The sequence below is a fragment of the Andrena cerasifolii genome, chromosome 7 (genome assembly GCF_050908995.1).
Source record: "Andrena cerasifolii isolate SP2316 chromosome 7, iyAndCera1_principal, whole genome shotgun sequence".
In the NCBI taxonomy this organism is placed as follows: Eukaryota; Metazoa; Arthropoda; class Insecta; order Hymenoptera; family Andrenidae; genus Andrena; species Andrena cerasifolii.
In genome coordinates, this window is record NC_135124.1 from 10,276,055 (window position 1) to 10,291,708 (window position 15,654).

The following is a 15,654-nucleotide window of genomic DNA, read 5'->3' on the forward strand; positions in this document are numbered from 1 at the left end:
TTTCACTCACAGGTTCTTGGAGCGCCGCGGCGGACCTCTTCGATCGATTTATCAGCTTGCTTTATATTTTGACTTAAACGTAACAAATTACTCATTTAATTTTCGCGTATCGACGTACACCTCATACATCATACTGTATTTACGATGCATACACTGTGTCTCATATAACGATCCACTAATTGCCTATTCTACTTCTTCGACACCGTCCCATTAATTTGTTTCAGCAAGGTTTCGCTGCAATTCTTTTGGCGTTGCATGAACGGCCAGTATGTGTGGCCTAACTGTGCGGAAGCACGGAGCAGCTGTCGTAATAATTTTTGATCGGTCACATTGAAGCAGTATTAATAAGCTGTAGTTCTATATACATCATTCTGTTAATATTATGGTGATAAGAAACATCGTCTAATAGTTTCACCTATTAAAGAGGGGATACTAATCGTTAAACTTCCACAATCATTAAAATTCCTCACTTCTTTACCAGAAATATAATATATAATTAATCGACAGTAAAGATGGCTGCTCCATAGCACACACACATACACACACACACTGTGCACAAGCCACACGAGAGTCTAACCGCTGTTCTAAAAGCAAACGAGCAATATCGAGCGAGCCGGCTTACACTAATTATGGCCAAATGAAATACAAGCAAACCACAAACAAACAAAAAAAAAATGTGTCCCCTTTACTTTGCAACGTTTACAGAAGCCTAAACTATGTAATACTTAATTAACAGGTGTAATAGCAGACGCAGAGAAAGAGAAGGGGATGTTAGCGAAGGAAGGGTGGTCGGTGGTTAGTGATGATGATGATGCGCGGGACAATAGAGAGGCGAGAGGTGCTGTTGTTGAGAGTTTTGTTAGAGAGCAGTTAGTAGACAGGGTAGTTAAAGATAAGGGCGTTAAATCGGACAAAGTCGAGCAGACGCAAGGCGTGCCTGTCGTTGAACCCATGATAATTAAGCAGCGTTATGTTCGCGATGGGAAGGGCGATTCTAACGTTACCATAGTCTCATCGAAAACCGTGGTAACAGTTCGTGACGATAAATCAGGCCACCAGCCAGTAGTGACTCAAACAGTAACAGTGAAAGAGGTGGATAAAACGTCCCCAAAAGACGTGCTCGCGGTGTCGAATGGTAAGCAGAGTGTCGCGAGTAAGAAGGAGATGTTGTCGAGAGAAGGTAAGGAAATCGATGAGAAATCAGCTGCAGGTGTAACTGCTACGAAATCTGTCACGAAACCAGTGCCGGAAAGTAGTAAGCAGCTTCCACGAGAAGAGCAGAAGGAACTGTCGCCGAAGGAGGCTGCCAAGCACATTCCGAAAGAGACGAAACCAGCTGATAAGCCAGTATCTGCTTATGAAGATGTGTACACTGCTCAGTACTCCTCTGCGCAGGCTGACGAGAAGCAGGAGGAAGACTCGAAGAAGAAGGATAAGAGCGGTGGCATACTCTCTGGTATCTTTAAAGGGTCTAAGCTGAAGAAGGCTAAGGGTTCCAAGGACACTTCCTTCGACAGTGGAGACGAAGAAGCGAAACCATCTGCCACACCTGCGGATCACCATGTTCGTGTGGACATTAAACCAGCTGAAGGAGCCACTGTGCCCGATGTGAAAATGGCTACCATGCAGTTCTTGGACGACTCGAGGCGTGCTGCTTCGGTTGTCCAACCTCCACGCGAAGACGCGAGCCGCGTGGAAGTAAAGCAGGAAACTAAGACAACAGTTAAAGAGTCGCCTGAACGTGCCACAATGACGACGAGTGACTCAAGTGATCAGGAAAAAGAGAAGGGCACAGGCTTCTTCGGTATGTTCAAGAGCCCCAAGTCGAAGGACAAGAAGCTCAAGAAGAACAAGGAAGCTTCCTTCGACAGTGGTGACGAAGAGCTTCGAACTGCTACTGAGAAGTTCTTGGACGACACACGAAAGATAGCTGCCGACACTACGGTAGTGCCGCCTACTCAAAAAATCGACGACAAACAGCATAAAACTGATCTGCCTACTTTCACGTCACACGTGCAGTATGCTCAAGACACTCCCAAGGACAGGCTGAATGGTCACTCGTATAATATCTCGGAGGTGCAGAAGAAATCAGAGGCTGACAGAAGCACACCGCACAAGGAGATGAATGGAAAGTCAGATGTGAAGAAGGGTGAAGATTCCCGCCAGAAAGAGAGAAGCGTGGAACGGCGTAGCGACGCGAAGGCAGATTCCTTGGAGAGGTCGGTAGAAGATAGGAAAGAGGATAGCGACGAAGGTAAAGATAAGAGTGGTGGTTTCTTCAGCATGTTTAAGAGCCCGAAGTTGAAGAGTAAGAAGAGGAGTGCCTCGAGGGAGAAGAGTTCTTCCAAGGAAACGTCGTTTGATAGCGGTGACGAAGAGACGCGACATGCAACGGCTAGTTTCTTGGAAGACACTAAGAAAGTTGCCAGCAGTATGCATCATGAGGACAGCAAAGCTAAAGTAGAGAAGATGCCGACTGGGGTGAGTATTCTGGAAGCACAGAAGGAGGATGCAATGGATGAAGAACAGGAGGATAAGGATAAGGGAAGTCGGATCTTTGGAATATTTAGGAGCCCGAAACTCTCCAGAGAATCGAGGAGTAGATCTAGGGAGAAAAGCGTGGCAAAGGAGGAGAGGCAACAAAGTATAGACAGAACACTTCGCGATGCTACAGCGCAATTCTTAGAAGACAGTAGAAATACTGCAAATGCAACGCTGGATATCACCGATCATGCGAGAGCAGGTATTCGAAGCGTGCAGGATGGTGCGAAGGCAGAAAAGGATAAGTTGGGTAAAGAAATTCAGGATGGAGCTGCTGCAGTGAAAGAAAAAGTGTCCTCTGGTGGTGATGCAGCTGCCGATAGTGCTGAGGCAGCGAAAGATAAAGCAGCGAAGGAAGCTAAGAAGGCTAAGGAGAAGGGTGGTGGCTTCCTGTCTGGACTGTTCAAGGGAGCTAAGCACGCAGCTGATGAAGCATCAGAAGAGGTGAAGGAGTTCCTTGATGACACGAAAAAGGAAGCAGCGGACGAAGAAGCACGAGCTCGAGATGCAGCATCAGAAAAATTGAAGGAGGCTGAAGCTGCTAAGGACAAAGTGACTTCAGATGTAAAAGAGGCTAAAGACAAAGTTGTAACTGCTGTAAAAGATACGAAGGATAAAGCAGCTGACAAGGTCTCCGATGGATTGCAGAAGGTTTCTGATGCTGGCAAAGCTGTAGTTGAAAAGGTGACAGAAGGTGCTAAGAAGGCTGAAGAGAAGGTGGAGACTGCAACTAAGAGCGTATCCGATGGCGTTAAAGATGCAAAAGATAAGGTTTCTAAGGAAATCAAGGAAGACACTGAGGCTGTGAAACAGAAGGTGACCTCTGGAATCGATACAGTTGCCGACACCACAGAAGCAGGGAAAGAGAAGGCAGCGAAGGAAGCTAAGAAGGCAAAGGAGAAGAGCAGTGGCTTCCTCTCTGGGTTGTTCAAGGGCGTGAAGCATGCAGCTGATGAGGCGTCAGAAGATGTGAAAGAATTCCTTGATGACACGAAGAAGGAAGCAGCAGATGAAGAAGCAAAAGCTCGAGAAGCAGCAGCGGAGAAATTGAAACAGGCTGAGGCTACTAAAGACAAAGTGGCTTCAGATGTCAAAGATGCTAAGGACAAAGTTGTAACAAGCGTAAAAGACTCAAAAGATAAGGTCGCCGAAAAAATCACCGACGGAGCCCATAAAGTGTCTGACGCAGGAAAAGCTGTTGGAGAAAAGGTGGCAGAAGGTGCTAAAAAGGCTGGAGATAAAGTGGAGGCAGCAGCTAAAGGCGTAGTCGATGGTGCTAAGGAGGCAAAGGATAAGGTTTCCAAAGAAATCAAGGAAGACGCAGATGCGGTGAAGCAAAAGATTTCGTCTGGAGTCGATGCTGCTGCTGATACCGCGGAAGCAGCCAAAGAGAAAGCAGCGAAGGAAGCCAAAAAAGCAAAGGAAAAGGGTAGTGGCTTCCTCACTGGGTTGTTCAAAGGCGCCAAGCATACAGCTGAAGAAACATCCGAAGATGTAAAGGACTTCCTCGAGGAAACCAAGAAGGAAGCTGCAGCTGAAGAAGCAAGAGCTCGAGAAGCAGCAGCGGAAAAATTGAAACAGGCTGAGGCTACTAAAGACAAAGCAGCTGCAGATGTGAAAGATGCTAAGGACAAACTAGCTTCAGGTGTGAAAGAAGCTAAGGACAAAGTTGTAACAAGCGTAAAAGACTCAAAAGACAAGGTCGCCGAAAAAATCACCGACGGAGCCCATAAAGTGTCTGACACAGGAAAAGCTGTTGGAGAGAAGGTGGCAGAAGGTGCTAAAAAGGCTGGAGATAAAGTAGAGGCAGCAGCTAAAGGCGTAGCCGAAGGCGTTAAGGGGGCAAAGGATAAGGTTTCCAAAGAAATCAAGGAAGACGCAGATGCGGTGAAGCAGAAGGTTTCGTCTGGAGTCGATGCTGTTGCTGATACTGCAGAAGCAGCCAAAGAGAAAGCAGCGAAGGAAGCCAAAAAAGCCAAGGAAAAGGGTAGTGGCTTCCTCACTGGATTGTTCAAAGGCGTGAAGCATACAGCTGAAGATGCATCCGAAGATGTAAAGGACTTCCTCGAGGAAACCAAGAAGGAAGCTGCAGCTGAAGAAGCACGAGCTCGAGAAGTAGCAGCGGAGAAATTGAAACAGGCTGAGGGTACTAAAGACAAAGTGGCTTCAGATGTCAAAGATGCGAAAGGCAAAGTTGTAACTGCGGTAAAAGAGACGAAGGATAAAGCTGCAGACAAAGTCGCTGATGGAGTGCAGAAGGTGTCTGATGCTGGCAAAGCAGTTGGAGAAAAAATGACAGTGGGAGCTAAGACGGCTGAAGCTCAAGTGGAGGCTGCTGCGAAAGATGTCGCCGAAGGTGCCAGGGAAGCAAAGGATAAGGTGTCCAAGGAAATCAAGGAGGATGCTGAAGCAGTGAAACGGAAGATCTCCTCTGGTATCGATACAGTTGCTGACAGTGCCGAGTCAACTAAGGATAAAGCAGCTAAAGAAGCTAAAAAGGCCAAGGAAAAAGGAAGTGGCTTTCTCTCTGGTTTGTTCAGAGGTGCCAAGCATACAACTGATGATGTATGGGAGGATGCGAGAGATTTCCTGGATGACACCAAGAAGGAAGCTGAAGATGAAGAAGCAAAAGCCCGAGAAGTGGCAGCAGAGAAATTAAAACAGGCTGAGACAGCTAAAGACAAAATGATTTCTGGCATGAAGGATGCAAAGGACAAAGTTGTAACAGTTGTAAAAGATACGAAGGATAAAGCTGCCGATAAAGTCTCCGATGGAGCTCAGAACGTAGCTGAAGCTGGCAAAGCTGTTGGGGGAAAGATGGTGGAAGGTGTTAAGAAGGCTGAGGACAAACTGGAGTCAGCAGCGAAAGGAGTCGCTGATGGCGCCAAGGAAGCAAAGGTTAGGGTTTCTAAGGAAATCAAGAAGGACACTGACGCTGTGAAAGAGAAGGTTTCATCCGGAGTCGATGCAGTTGCTGACACTGCTGAGGCAGCGAAGGATAAAGCTGCAAAGGAGGCTAAAAAGGCCAAGGAAAAGAGCAGTGGCTTCCTTACTGGTTTATTCAAGGGTGCAAAGCATGCAGCTGGTGAAGCGTCAGAAGATGTAAAAGAATTCCTTGATGAAACGAAGAAGGAAGCTGCAGAGGAAGAAGCTCGAGCTAGAGAAGCTGCAGCAGCCAAATTGAAGGAGGCCGAGGCTGCTAAGGACAAAGCAGCTTCAGACTTAAAAGACACCAAGGACAAAGTCGTAACTGCGGTGAAGGACACCAAGGACAAAGTCAGCGACAAAGTATCTGATGGACTGCACAAAGTATCAGATGCCGGTAAAGCTGTTGGAGAGAAAGTGTCAGACGTTGCTAAAAGTGCTGAACACAAAGTGGAAACAGCAGCGAAAGGAGTAGCTGATGGCACCAAAGCAGCAAAAGAGAAGGTATCTCAGGAAATAAAGCAAGACACTGATGCTGTAAAGCAGAAGGTTTCATCTGGAGTGGACGCAGTTGCTGATACAGCGGAAGCAGCTAAAGAAAAAGCAGCAAAGGAAGCTAAGAAGGCCAAGGAAAAGGGCAGTGGTTTCCTTTCTGGGTTGTTCAAGGGCGCAAAGCATACAGCTGATGATGTATCAGACGATGTGAAGGACTTCCTCGATGAAACCAAGAAGGAAGCTGCAGAGGAAGAAGCTCGAGCTAGAGAAGCTGCAGCAGCCAAATTGAAGGAGGCTGAGGCTGCTAAGGACAAAGCAGCTTCAGACTTAAAGGATACCAAGGACAAGGTCGTAACTGCTGTGAAGGACACCAAGGACAAAGTCAGCGACAAAGTATCTGATGGACTGCACAAAGTATCAGATGCCGGTAAAGCTGTTGGAGAGAAAGTATCAGACGTTGCTAAAAGTGCTGAACACAAAGTGGAAACAGCAGCGAAAGGAGTAGCTGATGGCACCAAAGCAGCAAAAGAGAAGGTATCTCAGGAAATAAAGCAAGACACTGATGCTGTAAAGCAGAAGGTTTCATCTGGAGTGGTTGCAGTTGCCGAGACAGCGGAAGCAGCGAAAGAAAAAGCAGCAAATGAAGCTAAGAAGGCCAAGGAAAAGGGCAGTGGTTTTCTTTCTGGGTTGTTCAAGGGCGCAAAGCATACAGCTGATGATGTATCAGACGATGTGAAGGACTTCCTCGATGAAACCAAGAGGGAAGCAGCAGAAGAAGAAGTTCGAGCTCGACAGGCAGCAGCAGAAAAGTTAAAAGACATGGAAGCAACGAAAGAAAAAGCAGCCTCAGACCTGAAGGAATCTAAAGATAAAGTTGTAACATCTGTTAAAGACGCCAAGGACAAAGTCAGCAATAAAGTATCTGCAGGAGTAGAGAAGATTGCAGATGCTGGCAAAGCTGCTGGAGGAAAAGTGTCAGACGTTGCAAAGAAAGCTGAAGAGAAGGTAGAGACAGCAGCAAAGGATATAGCTGATGGTAGCAAGACAGCTAAAGATAAAGTGTCTAAGGAAGTCAAAGAAGATGCTGACACCCTGAAACGAAAGATTTCGTCTGGAATCGGTGCAGTTGTCGATAGTGTTGAAACAGCCAAGGATAAAGCAGCAAAGGAAGCTAAAAAGGCCAAGGAGAAGAGTAGTGGTTTCCTTTCTGGATTGTTCAAGGGTGCAAAGACTTCTGCTGATGAAGTAACAGATGATGTGAAAGACTTCCTCGATGAGACAAGGAAGGAAGCAGCAGAGGAAGAAGCAAGAGCTCGAGAAGCTGCTGCTCAGAAGCTTAAAGAAACTGAAGCTGCTAGAGACAAAGCAGCTGCAGGTGTCAAGGATGCAAAGGACAAGGTTGTAACTGCTGTGAAGGATACAAAGGATAAGGTCGTGGATAAAGTATCTACTGGAGCACATAAAGTTTCTGATGCGGGCAAAGCTGTTGGAGAAAAGGTGGCAGATGGCGTTAAGAAGGCTGAGGTTAAAGTGGAGGTAGCTGCAAAGGATGTTGCTGAAGGTGTCAAGGAAGCAAAGGATAAGGTTTCGAAGGCAATTAAGGAAGACACTGATGCTATAAAACGGAAGGTTTCATCTGGTATAGAAACAGGTACAGATACTGCAGAATCAGCTAAGGAGAAAGCAGCAAAGGAAGCTAAGAAGGCTAAGGAAAAGAGCAGTGGTTTCCTCTCTGGATTATTCAAGGGTGCAAAACATGCTGCTGAGGAAGTGTCAGATGATATGAAAGAGTTCCTGGACGACACAAAGAAGGAGGCTACCGAGGAGGAAACTCGTGCTAAGGAAGCCATGTCAGAAAAGTTGAAAGATGTCGCCGTAGCTAAGGACATAGCAGTTGCAGACGTGAAGGGTGCCAAGCGCAAGGTTGTAATTGCTGTGACAGATACGAAGGACAAGGCCAGCGACAAAATATCTGATGAGGTACAGAAGCTTTCAGATGTTAAAGATGCTGCTAGAGAAACGGTGTCCGAGGTTACAAGAAAAGCGGAAGTGGCTGTCTATGGAGTAGCTGATGAAACAGGAGCAATGATGAGCAGAGGAGTTAAAGAGGTAAAGGAAGCTAAGGACAAAACTGTGGATGCTGTAAAGGACACCAAAGAGAAGGTTGCTGCTAAAGCAGCTGACGGGGTGCAGAATGTAAAAGATGCTAGTAAAACTGCTAGCGACAAAGTGTCAGAGGCTGCTGAAACAGCTAAAGTCAAAGTAGAGGGAGCAGTGCATGGCGTAGCTGTCAGTGTGAAGGAAACGAAGGACAAGATTTCCAAGGAAGCCAAGGAGGATGCAGAAGCAGCGAAGAGAAAGATTTCATCTACAATGGATGCTGCCGCAGATAACGCTGAAGCCGCAAAAGATAAAGCTGCGAATGAGGCCAAGAAGATCAAGGAAAAAAGTGGTGGCTTCTTCTCTGGCTTGTTTAAAGGTGCAAAACATTCTACAGATGAGGTGTCAGATGATGTTGCAGATTTCCTTGACCAGATGAAAAAGGAGGCAATGGAGGAGGAAGCTCGCGCTAGGCAAGCAGCAGCAGAGAGGATGAAAGAAATGGAATCCGTTAAGGAAAAAACAGCTTCAGGATTAAGGGATGCTAAGGACAAGGTAGTTACCACTGCAAAAGACAGCAAAGACAAGGTCAGCGAGAAATTGTCTGATGGAGCTCAGAACGTAGCTGATGCTGGCAAAGCTGTTGGGGGAAAGATGGTGGAAGGTGTTAAGAAGGCTGAGGAGAAACTGGAGTCAGCAGCGAAAGGAGTAGCTGATGGCGCCAAGGAAGCAAAGGTTAGGGTTTCTAAGGAAATCAAGAAGGACACTGACGCTGTGAAAGAGAAGGTTTCATCCGGAGTCGATGCAGTTGCTGACACTGCTGAGGCAGCGAAGGATAAAGCTGCAAAGGAGGCTAAAAAGGCCAAGGAAAAGAGCAGTGGCTTCCTGTCTGGACTGTTCAAGGGTGCAAAGCATGCAGCTGACGAAGTATCGGAAGATATGAAAGACTTTATTGATGACACGAAAAAGGAAGCTGCGGAGGAAGAAGCCCGAGCTAGAGAAGCTGCAGCAGCAAAATTAAAGGAGGCTGAGGCTGCCAAAGACAAAGCGACTTCAGGTCTGAAGGACACAAAGGACAAGCTTGTAACTGTTGTAAAGGATACAAAGGACAGTGCCAGTGATAAAGTATCTGAAGGGGTACAAAAGGTTTCTGACACTGGGAAAGCAGTAGGAGAGAAGGTAGCAGATGGAGCTAAAAAAGTGGGATTTGCAGCCCAAGCTACTGCTCACGGAATATCTGATGGAGTCAAGACTGCTGTGGATAAGGGTGCTGAAGATTTGAAGGGAGCAGGGGAGGCAGTTGCTAAAGCAGCAAAGGATAGTAAAGATAAAGCTAGTGAAAAAGTATCTGATGGACTGCAGAAAGCGGCAGATGTGGGTAAAGCTGGTGGGGAAAAGGTGGCAGAGGCTGCTAAAAAGGCTGAAGCGAAGACGGAGGCTGCTGTGCAAGCCGTAGCTGGAGGTGTCAAGGATGCAAAAGAGAAGGTCTCCAAGGAAATCAAGGAGGATACTGCAGCACTGAAGCAAAAGGCTTCATCTGGAGTCGATGCAGTTGTAGATACCGCAGAAGCAGCCAAAGAGAAAGCAGCAAAGGAGGCTAAGAAAGCCAAGGAGAAGAGCAGTGGCTTTCTATCTGGTTTGTTGAAGGGTGCAAAGCACGCTGCTGAAGAAGTAACAGATGACGTAAAAGAATTCCTTGACGAAACGAAGAAGGAAGCAGCTGAAGAGGAAGCTGAAGCTAGGGAAGCAATGGCGGGGAAGTTGAAAGATGTAGAGTCAACTAAGGACAAAATGGCGACCGATCTGAAGATTTCCAAGGACAAACTTGCAACTGGTGTGAAGGATACCAAGGATAAAGTCACTGAAAAAATCTCTGGTACTGCGCAGACTGTGCTAGATGCTGGCAAAGCCGCTGGTGAAAAAGTATCAGCGGAAGCGAAGGAGGCTGAAACTAAAGTGAAAGAAGCTGCTCAAGATGTAGCGGATCAAACAGAAGGAATGATGAAAAAGGCGGCTTCGGACGTGCAGGATGCTAAGGACAAAGTTGCAACTGTTGCGAAGGATACGAAGGATAAGGCAACTGACAAAGTGTCCGATGGATTGCAGAAAGTTTCTGATGCTGGCAAAGCTGTCGGACAAAAGGTAGCTGATGGTGCCAAGAAGGCTGAGGACAAAGTGGAGGCAACTGCAAAGGGCATAGCTGACAGCGCTAAAGAGGCGAAAGATAAGGTTTCCAAGGAAATTAAAAAGGATGCTGAAGTAGTGAAGCAAAAGGTTTCATCTGGTATTGATACAGTTGCTGATAGTGCAGAAACAACTAAAGATAAGGCAGCAAAGGAAGCTAAAAAGGCCAAGGAAAAGGGTAGTGGGTTCCTCTCTGGCTTGTTCAAAGGCGCTAAGCATACTGCTGAAGAAACATCCGAAGATGTAAAGGACTTCCTCGAGGAAACCAAGAAGGAAGCTGCAGCTGAAGAAGCAAGAGCTCGAGAAGCAGCAACAGCAAAATTGAAGGAGGCTGAGGCTGCTAAGGACAAAGCAGCTGTAGATGTGAAAGATGCTAAGGACAAACTAGCTTCAGGGGTGAAAGAATCCAAGGACAAAGTTGTAACAAGCGTAAAAGACTCAAAGGATAAGGTCGCCGAAAAAATCACCGACGGAGCGCAAAAAGTGACTGACGCAGGAAAAGCTGTTGGAACGAAGGTGGCAGAAGGTGCTAAAAAGGCTGGAGATAAAGTGGAGGCAGCAGCTAAAGGCGTAGTCGATGGTGCTAAGGAGGCAAAGGATAAGGTTTCCAAAGAAATCAAGGAAGACGCAGATGCGGTGAAGCAGAAGGTTTCGTCTGGAGTCGATGCTGTTGCTGATACTGCAGAAGCAGCCAAAGAGAAAGCAGCGAAGGAAGCCAAAAAAGCCAAGGAAAAGGGTAGTGGTTTCCTCACTGGATTGTTTAGGGGTGCTAAACATGCAGCTGAAGAGGCGACAGATGATATGAGAGAGTTCTTCGACGAAACAAAGAAGGAAGCTGCGGAGGAAGAAGCTCGAGCAAAAGAAGCAGCAGCGGAGAAATTGAAAGACATGGAGGCAGCTAAAGATAAGACCGCCTCAGGTGTTAAAGATGCTAAAGATAAGGTTGTTACCGTTGTGAAAGACACCAAAGACATAGTAGGTCAGAAGGTCTCAGACACTGGCAAGGCTGTCGGTGAGAAGGTGACGGAAGGAGCTAAGAAGGCTGAAATGAAGGTGCAGGCAACTGCGCAGGGCATTGCTGACAGCGCCAAGGATGCAAGAGACAAGGTGTCCAAGGAAATTAAGGAGGATGCTGATATTGTAAAGCAGAAGGTTTCATCTGGATTCGAAACGGTTGCTGGTACTGCAGAAGCAGTGAAAGACACAACGGCAAAGGAGGCTAAGAAGGCTAAGGAAAAGGGTAGTGGATTCTTGTCTGGATTGTTCAAAGGTGCAAAGCACACAGCTGACGAAACATCTGAAGACGTGAAGGAGTTCCTTGAAAAAACAAAGAAGGAAGCAGCAGATGATAAAGCTCGTGTTCGAGCAGCAACAGAAAAGTTTAAGGAGTCTGAGGCAGCTCGAGTCCAAGCAGCTGCAGATGCGGGGGACAAGGTTATAACAACTGTACAGGATACTAAGGACCAGGTTGTAACAACTGTACAGGAGACTAAGGATAAGGTTGTAACAGCTGTAAAGGATACAAAAGCCAAGGCTGTCGATCAGGTATCTACTGGAGTACAGAAAGTCTCTGATGTTGGCAAAGCTGTTGGGGAAAAGGTGGTAGAAGGTGCTAAGAAAGCTGAAGAAAAAGTGGAGGCAACAGCAAAGGGCATAGCTGACAGCGCCAAGGAGACGAAGGATAAGGTGTCCAAAGAAATGAAAGAAGATGCTGATGTGGTGAAGCAGAAGGTTTCAACTGGAATCGAAGCAGTCACTGATACTGTAGAATCAGCGAAGGATAAAGCTGCAAAGGAAGCTAAAAAAGCCAAGGACAAGAGTAGTGGCTTCCTTTCAGGGTTGCTGAAGGGTGCGAAGCATGCTGCAGACGAAGTGACCGGGGACGTGAAGGAATTCCTTGACGAGACGAAGAAAGAGGCCGTCGATGAAGAAGCTCGCGCTAGGGAGGCTGCAGCGGAGAAGTTAAAAGACGCCGAGTCTGCGAAGGATAAGGTTGCTTCAGACTTAAAGGATTCCAAAGATAAAGTTGTAACTGTGGTGAAGATTACTACTGACAAAGTCGCTGAGAAAGTGTCTGATGGCGCCCACAAAGTAGCAGACGCTGGGAAAGCTGCTGGGGAGAAAGTGTCAGAAGGAGCAAAGAAGGTTGAAGGCAAAGCACAAGCAACAGCACAGAGCGTAGCTGACAGCGCGAAAGATGCAAGGGATAAGGTGTCCAAGGAAATGAAAGAGGATACTGAAGCTGTGAAGCAGAAGATTTCTTCTGAGGTTGATGCACTTGCTGATACTACCGATGCAGTGAAGGAAAAAGCAGCAAAAGAAGCTAAGAAGGCCAAGGAAAAGAGTGGTGGCTTCCTTTCTGGATTGCTGAAGGGTGCAAAGCACGCTGCTGAAGAAGTGTCAGAAGATGTGAAAGAATTCTTTGACGAGACGAAGATAGAAGCAGCGGATGAAGAAGCAAGAGCTCGAGAAGCAGCAGCGGAGAAGCTAAAAGAAGCTGAGGCAGCGAAAGACAAAATAGCGTCTGGTGTGAAGGATGGCGCGCAGAAAGTCTCCGATGCTGGCAAAGCTGTTGGGGGGAAGATGGTGGAAGGTGTTAAGAAGGCTGAAGTCAAAGTGGAGGCAACAACGAGGGGCATAGCTGATGGCGCGAAGGAAGCAAAAGACAAGGTCTCCAAGGAAGTCAAGGACGACGCAATGGCTGCAAAACAGAAGGTCTCGTCTGCAGTTGACACTGTGGCTGATGGAGCAAAGACAGCTAAAGATAAAGCCGCGAAAGAAGCTAAGAAGGCCAAGGAGAAGAGTACTGGCTTCCTTTCCGGCCTGCTAAAGGGTGCAAAGCATGCTGCAGAAGAAGTCTCAGACGATGTCAAGGAATTCCTTGACGAAACGAAGAAGGAGGCTGTAGATGACGAAGCTCGTGCTAGGGAGGCTGCAGCGGAGAAGCTACATGACGTTGAGACGGCGAAAGACAAAGTTGCCTCAGACTTAAAGGATTCCAAAGAGAAGATCGTAACTGTTGTAAAGACTACTACCGACAAAGTGGGTGAGAAAGTCTCTGATGGTGTCCAAAAGGTAGCAGACGCTGGCAAAGCTACTGGCGGGAAAGTAGCAGAAGGTGCTAAAATGGTGGAAGTCAAAGCGCAAGCGACTGCCCACAGCATTGTCGATGGCGCTAAAGACGCAAAGGACAAGGTATCCAAGGAGATCAAGGAAGACGTTGATGCTGTCAAGCAAAAGGTTTCATCTGGAATCGGTGCAATCGCTGATACTGCAGAAGCAACGAAGGATAAAGCTGGAAAAGGAGCCAAGAAGGCCAAGGAAAAGACCAGTGGCTTCCTCTCCGGTCTGGTTAAAGGTGCAAAGCACGCAGCTGAAGGAGTTTCGGGAGAAATGAAAGAATTCTTCGATGAAACGAAGAAGGAAGTAGCAGACGAAGAAGCTCGAGTTCGAGAAGAAGTAGCAAAGAAGTCCAAGAACGTAGAAGCAACGTCAGACAAAGCAACTGGTGTCCTGAAGGACAGTGGTGCAAAGATTGCAACTGGCGTTACAGATACCAAGCGCGGCATGGATGACTTTCTAAGTGCACTGAAGCAAGATTCATCGTTAGAAAAGTCACGTTTCCAAGGCAGTCCTGATTTGAGAAATCTGAGGGGCCCGGCGGGCTCTGACTATCAGGCAGCAGAGTTTACAACTGGATCTAAGACAGTCACAAGTGTAGAGTCTGGGGAGAATGTTAGCGTCACGACAAGAACCATCGTCACACCAGTTACTTATACATTCGACCCGAGTTCTAACGTAGGCTCCGAAGTACACGTCCGTTTCGCCGACGTGAATTTAAATGACGGCGACCAAGCCGACGACGGGAAGTCGAAGAAAGTATCTCGCATTCCACAGAAAATTAGTTCCTCGAAGGGTGTGAAGCTTAGCCCCGGTAGTTCGTTTGATAGTCCAGTTAGGGTAGTAGAGGTATCTAGCGAAGTAGAGCACCTCGAGCCTCACACACGACAGACCGTCACCACAGTCGTAACAAAGTCTGTGCGGACGGCAGCGACCCCACCACCCAGTCTCGCCGAGTACACTGACAGTAGAATTGAAGGTATCTTGCAATAATTGCGTTATACATATTACATACCAGCTGTGTGTAACATGATTAATTAAGTTGATGCTTTTCTGTAACTTAAGTTTTGGTAGTCATACCAAAGTGACCAGAATGGGTCATTGCACTGTGTCATCCGTAATGAATTTCTAACACTCTGGTCTCGATCACTCTTAGTGTACTAATGTCTATATGATCTTTTATAAAGCAAGAAATATTCGACGTACTATAAAGTGGAGGATTGCATACGTTCGTCGGCCGATGTAATTGGGCCAATCGAATCGGGTACGCCTTTGTTAACACGGCAAACGGCAGAGTTTCAACGAAACCACATTTGCATTGAGGTTCCATTCCTATGTCAAATCGCATCGCTTGTAAGTTAACGCCTATGAGCCCAGTACTTGACATTTCACTTTATAGTATGCCAATTTGATATCTACGATAATAAAAGAGAGGATACACGACCAACCATAGCCAAGTATCAGACAACGTATCTACATTATTTCTATTTTATTTGCTGTTCTTATTTTCAGTTTGTGCGTTTTAACTTCTTTTCTTTTCCCTTTCTGTTAACGTTTCTTTGATGCATGTTTCCAGGTTTCTTAATGCTACTTTCCGTTCCCTTAACATTAATATCGTCCACGATAAAACGTACCGTTGTCCACTGGTAATAATGTTATCCGTCGAGAGCAAACGACCTTTATTTGTCATTATCCATTTACTTTTATTATAGCGTAACATATAGACATCATATGTTGTATTATTCTGCGGTGATATTATATCATTGAAAATTAACAGGAGACCACAGCTATAGACGCATGAACCGAGGTATGCCATGGCAGGGAAACATCATTCATCATCTAATCTTTGTCAGTTCATCGCTTTCAATGTTCACGCCGCGATTGTGCCTGTACTAATGCCGTTCTCCGCTGCTTTTCCAGATGTTACCGAGGAGGCAACGAGACGGGCGCAGAGCCTAGCAGACCGGGCCTACTCGATGTCGAAACCAGGTAATGTATGGTCGAGAAAAGTATAAAAGTTACCTCACCTACACAGATATCACAGGCCCAAGATATCCAAATACGTTAGCAGATTCTATTTTGGTGCCCTCATTTATATTTAGCTTTATCTTCCATAGTTAGCACCTGCCGACGCTTTCACACTAACTAATATTGTGCGCACGTCTCTTACTAAATTAGTTACTCCTGTTATTTGGTCGCATAGAGTAAACGTCCATTGATAAGACACACGTACGTACGATCTCTTGTACAGTAAACTCGACTACTCTGGACGCCACGGATCCACTCTCT

General features: G+C 46.5%; 1 protein-coding gene across 25 annotated transcripts in view; it reads left to right on the forward strand.

The window, feature by feature from the left end:
* Window positions 1-15,654, forward strand: part of LOC143371589 (uncharacterized) — an 86,055-nt gene that overhangs the window by 58,981 nt on the left and 11,420 nt on the right. For 21 of the 25 annotated variants that reach the window (XR_013086053.1, XR_013086052.1, XR_013086051.1 and 18 more), the window contains 2 exons: window positions 737-14,344; window positions 15,286-15,354. Coding sequence is in view for 4 of the 25 variants with exons in the window: in XM_076816901.1 (XP_076673016.1) it covers window positions 737-14,344; window positions 15,286-15,354 (13,677 nt within the window). In the remaining 21 variants the exon portion in view is untranslated. The remainder of the gene's footprint in view (window positions 1-736; window positions 14,345-15,285; window positions 15,355-15,654) is intronic. The other 4 variants (XR_013086057.1, XR_013086058.1, XR_013086071.1 and 1 more) reach the window with 4 other exon arrangements.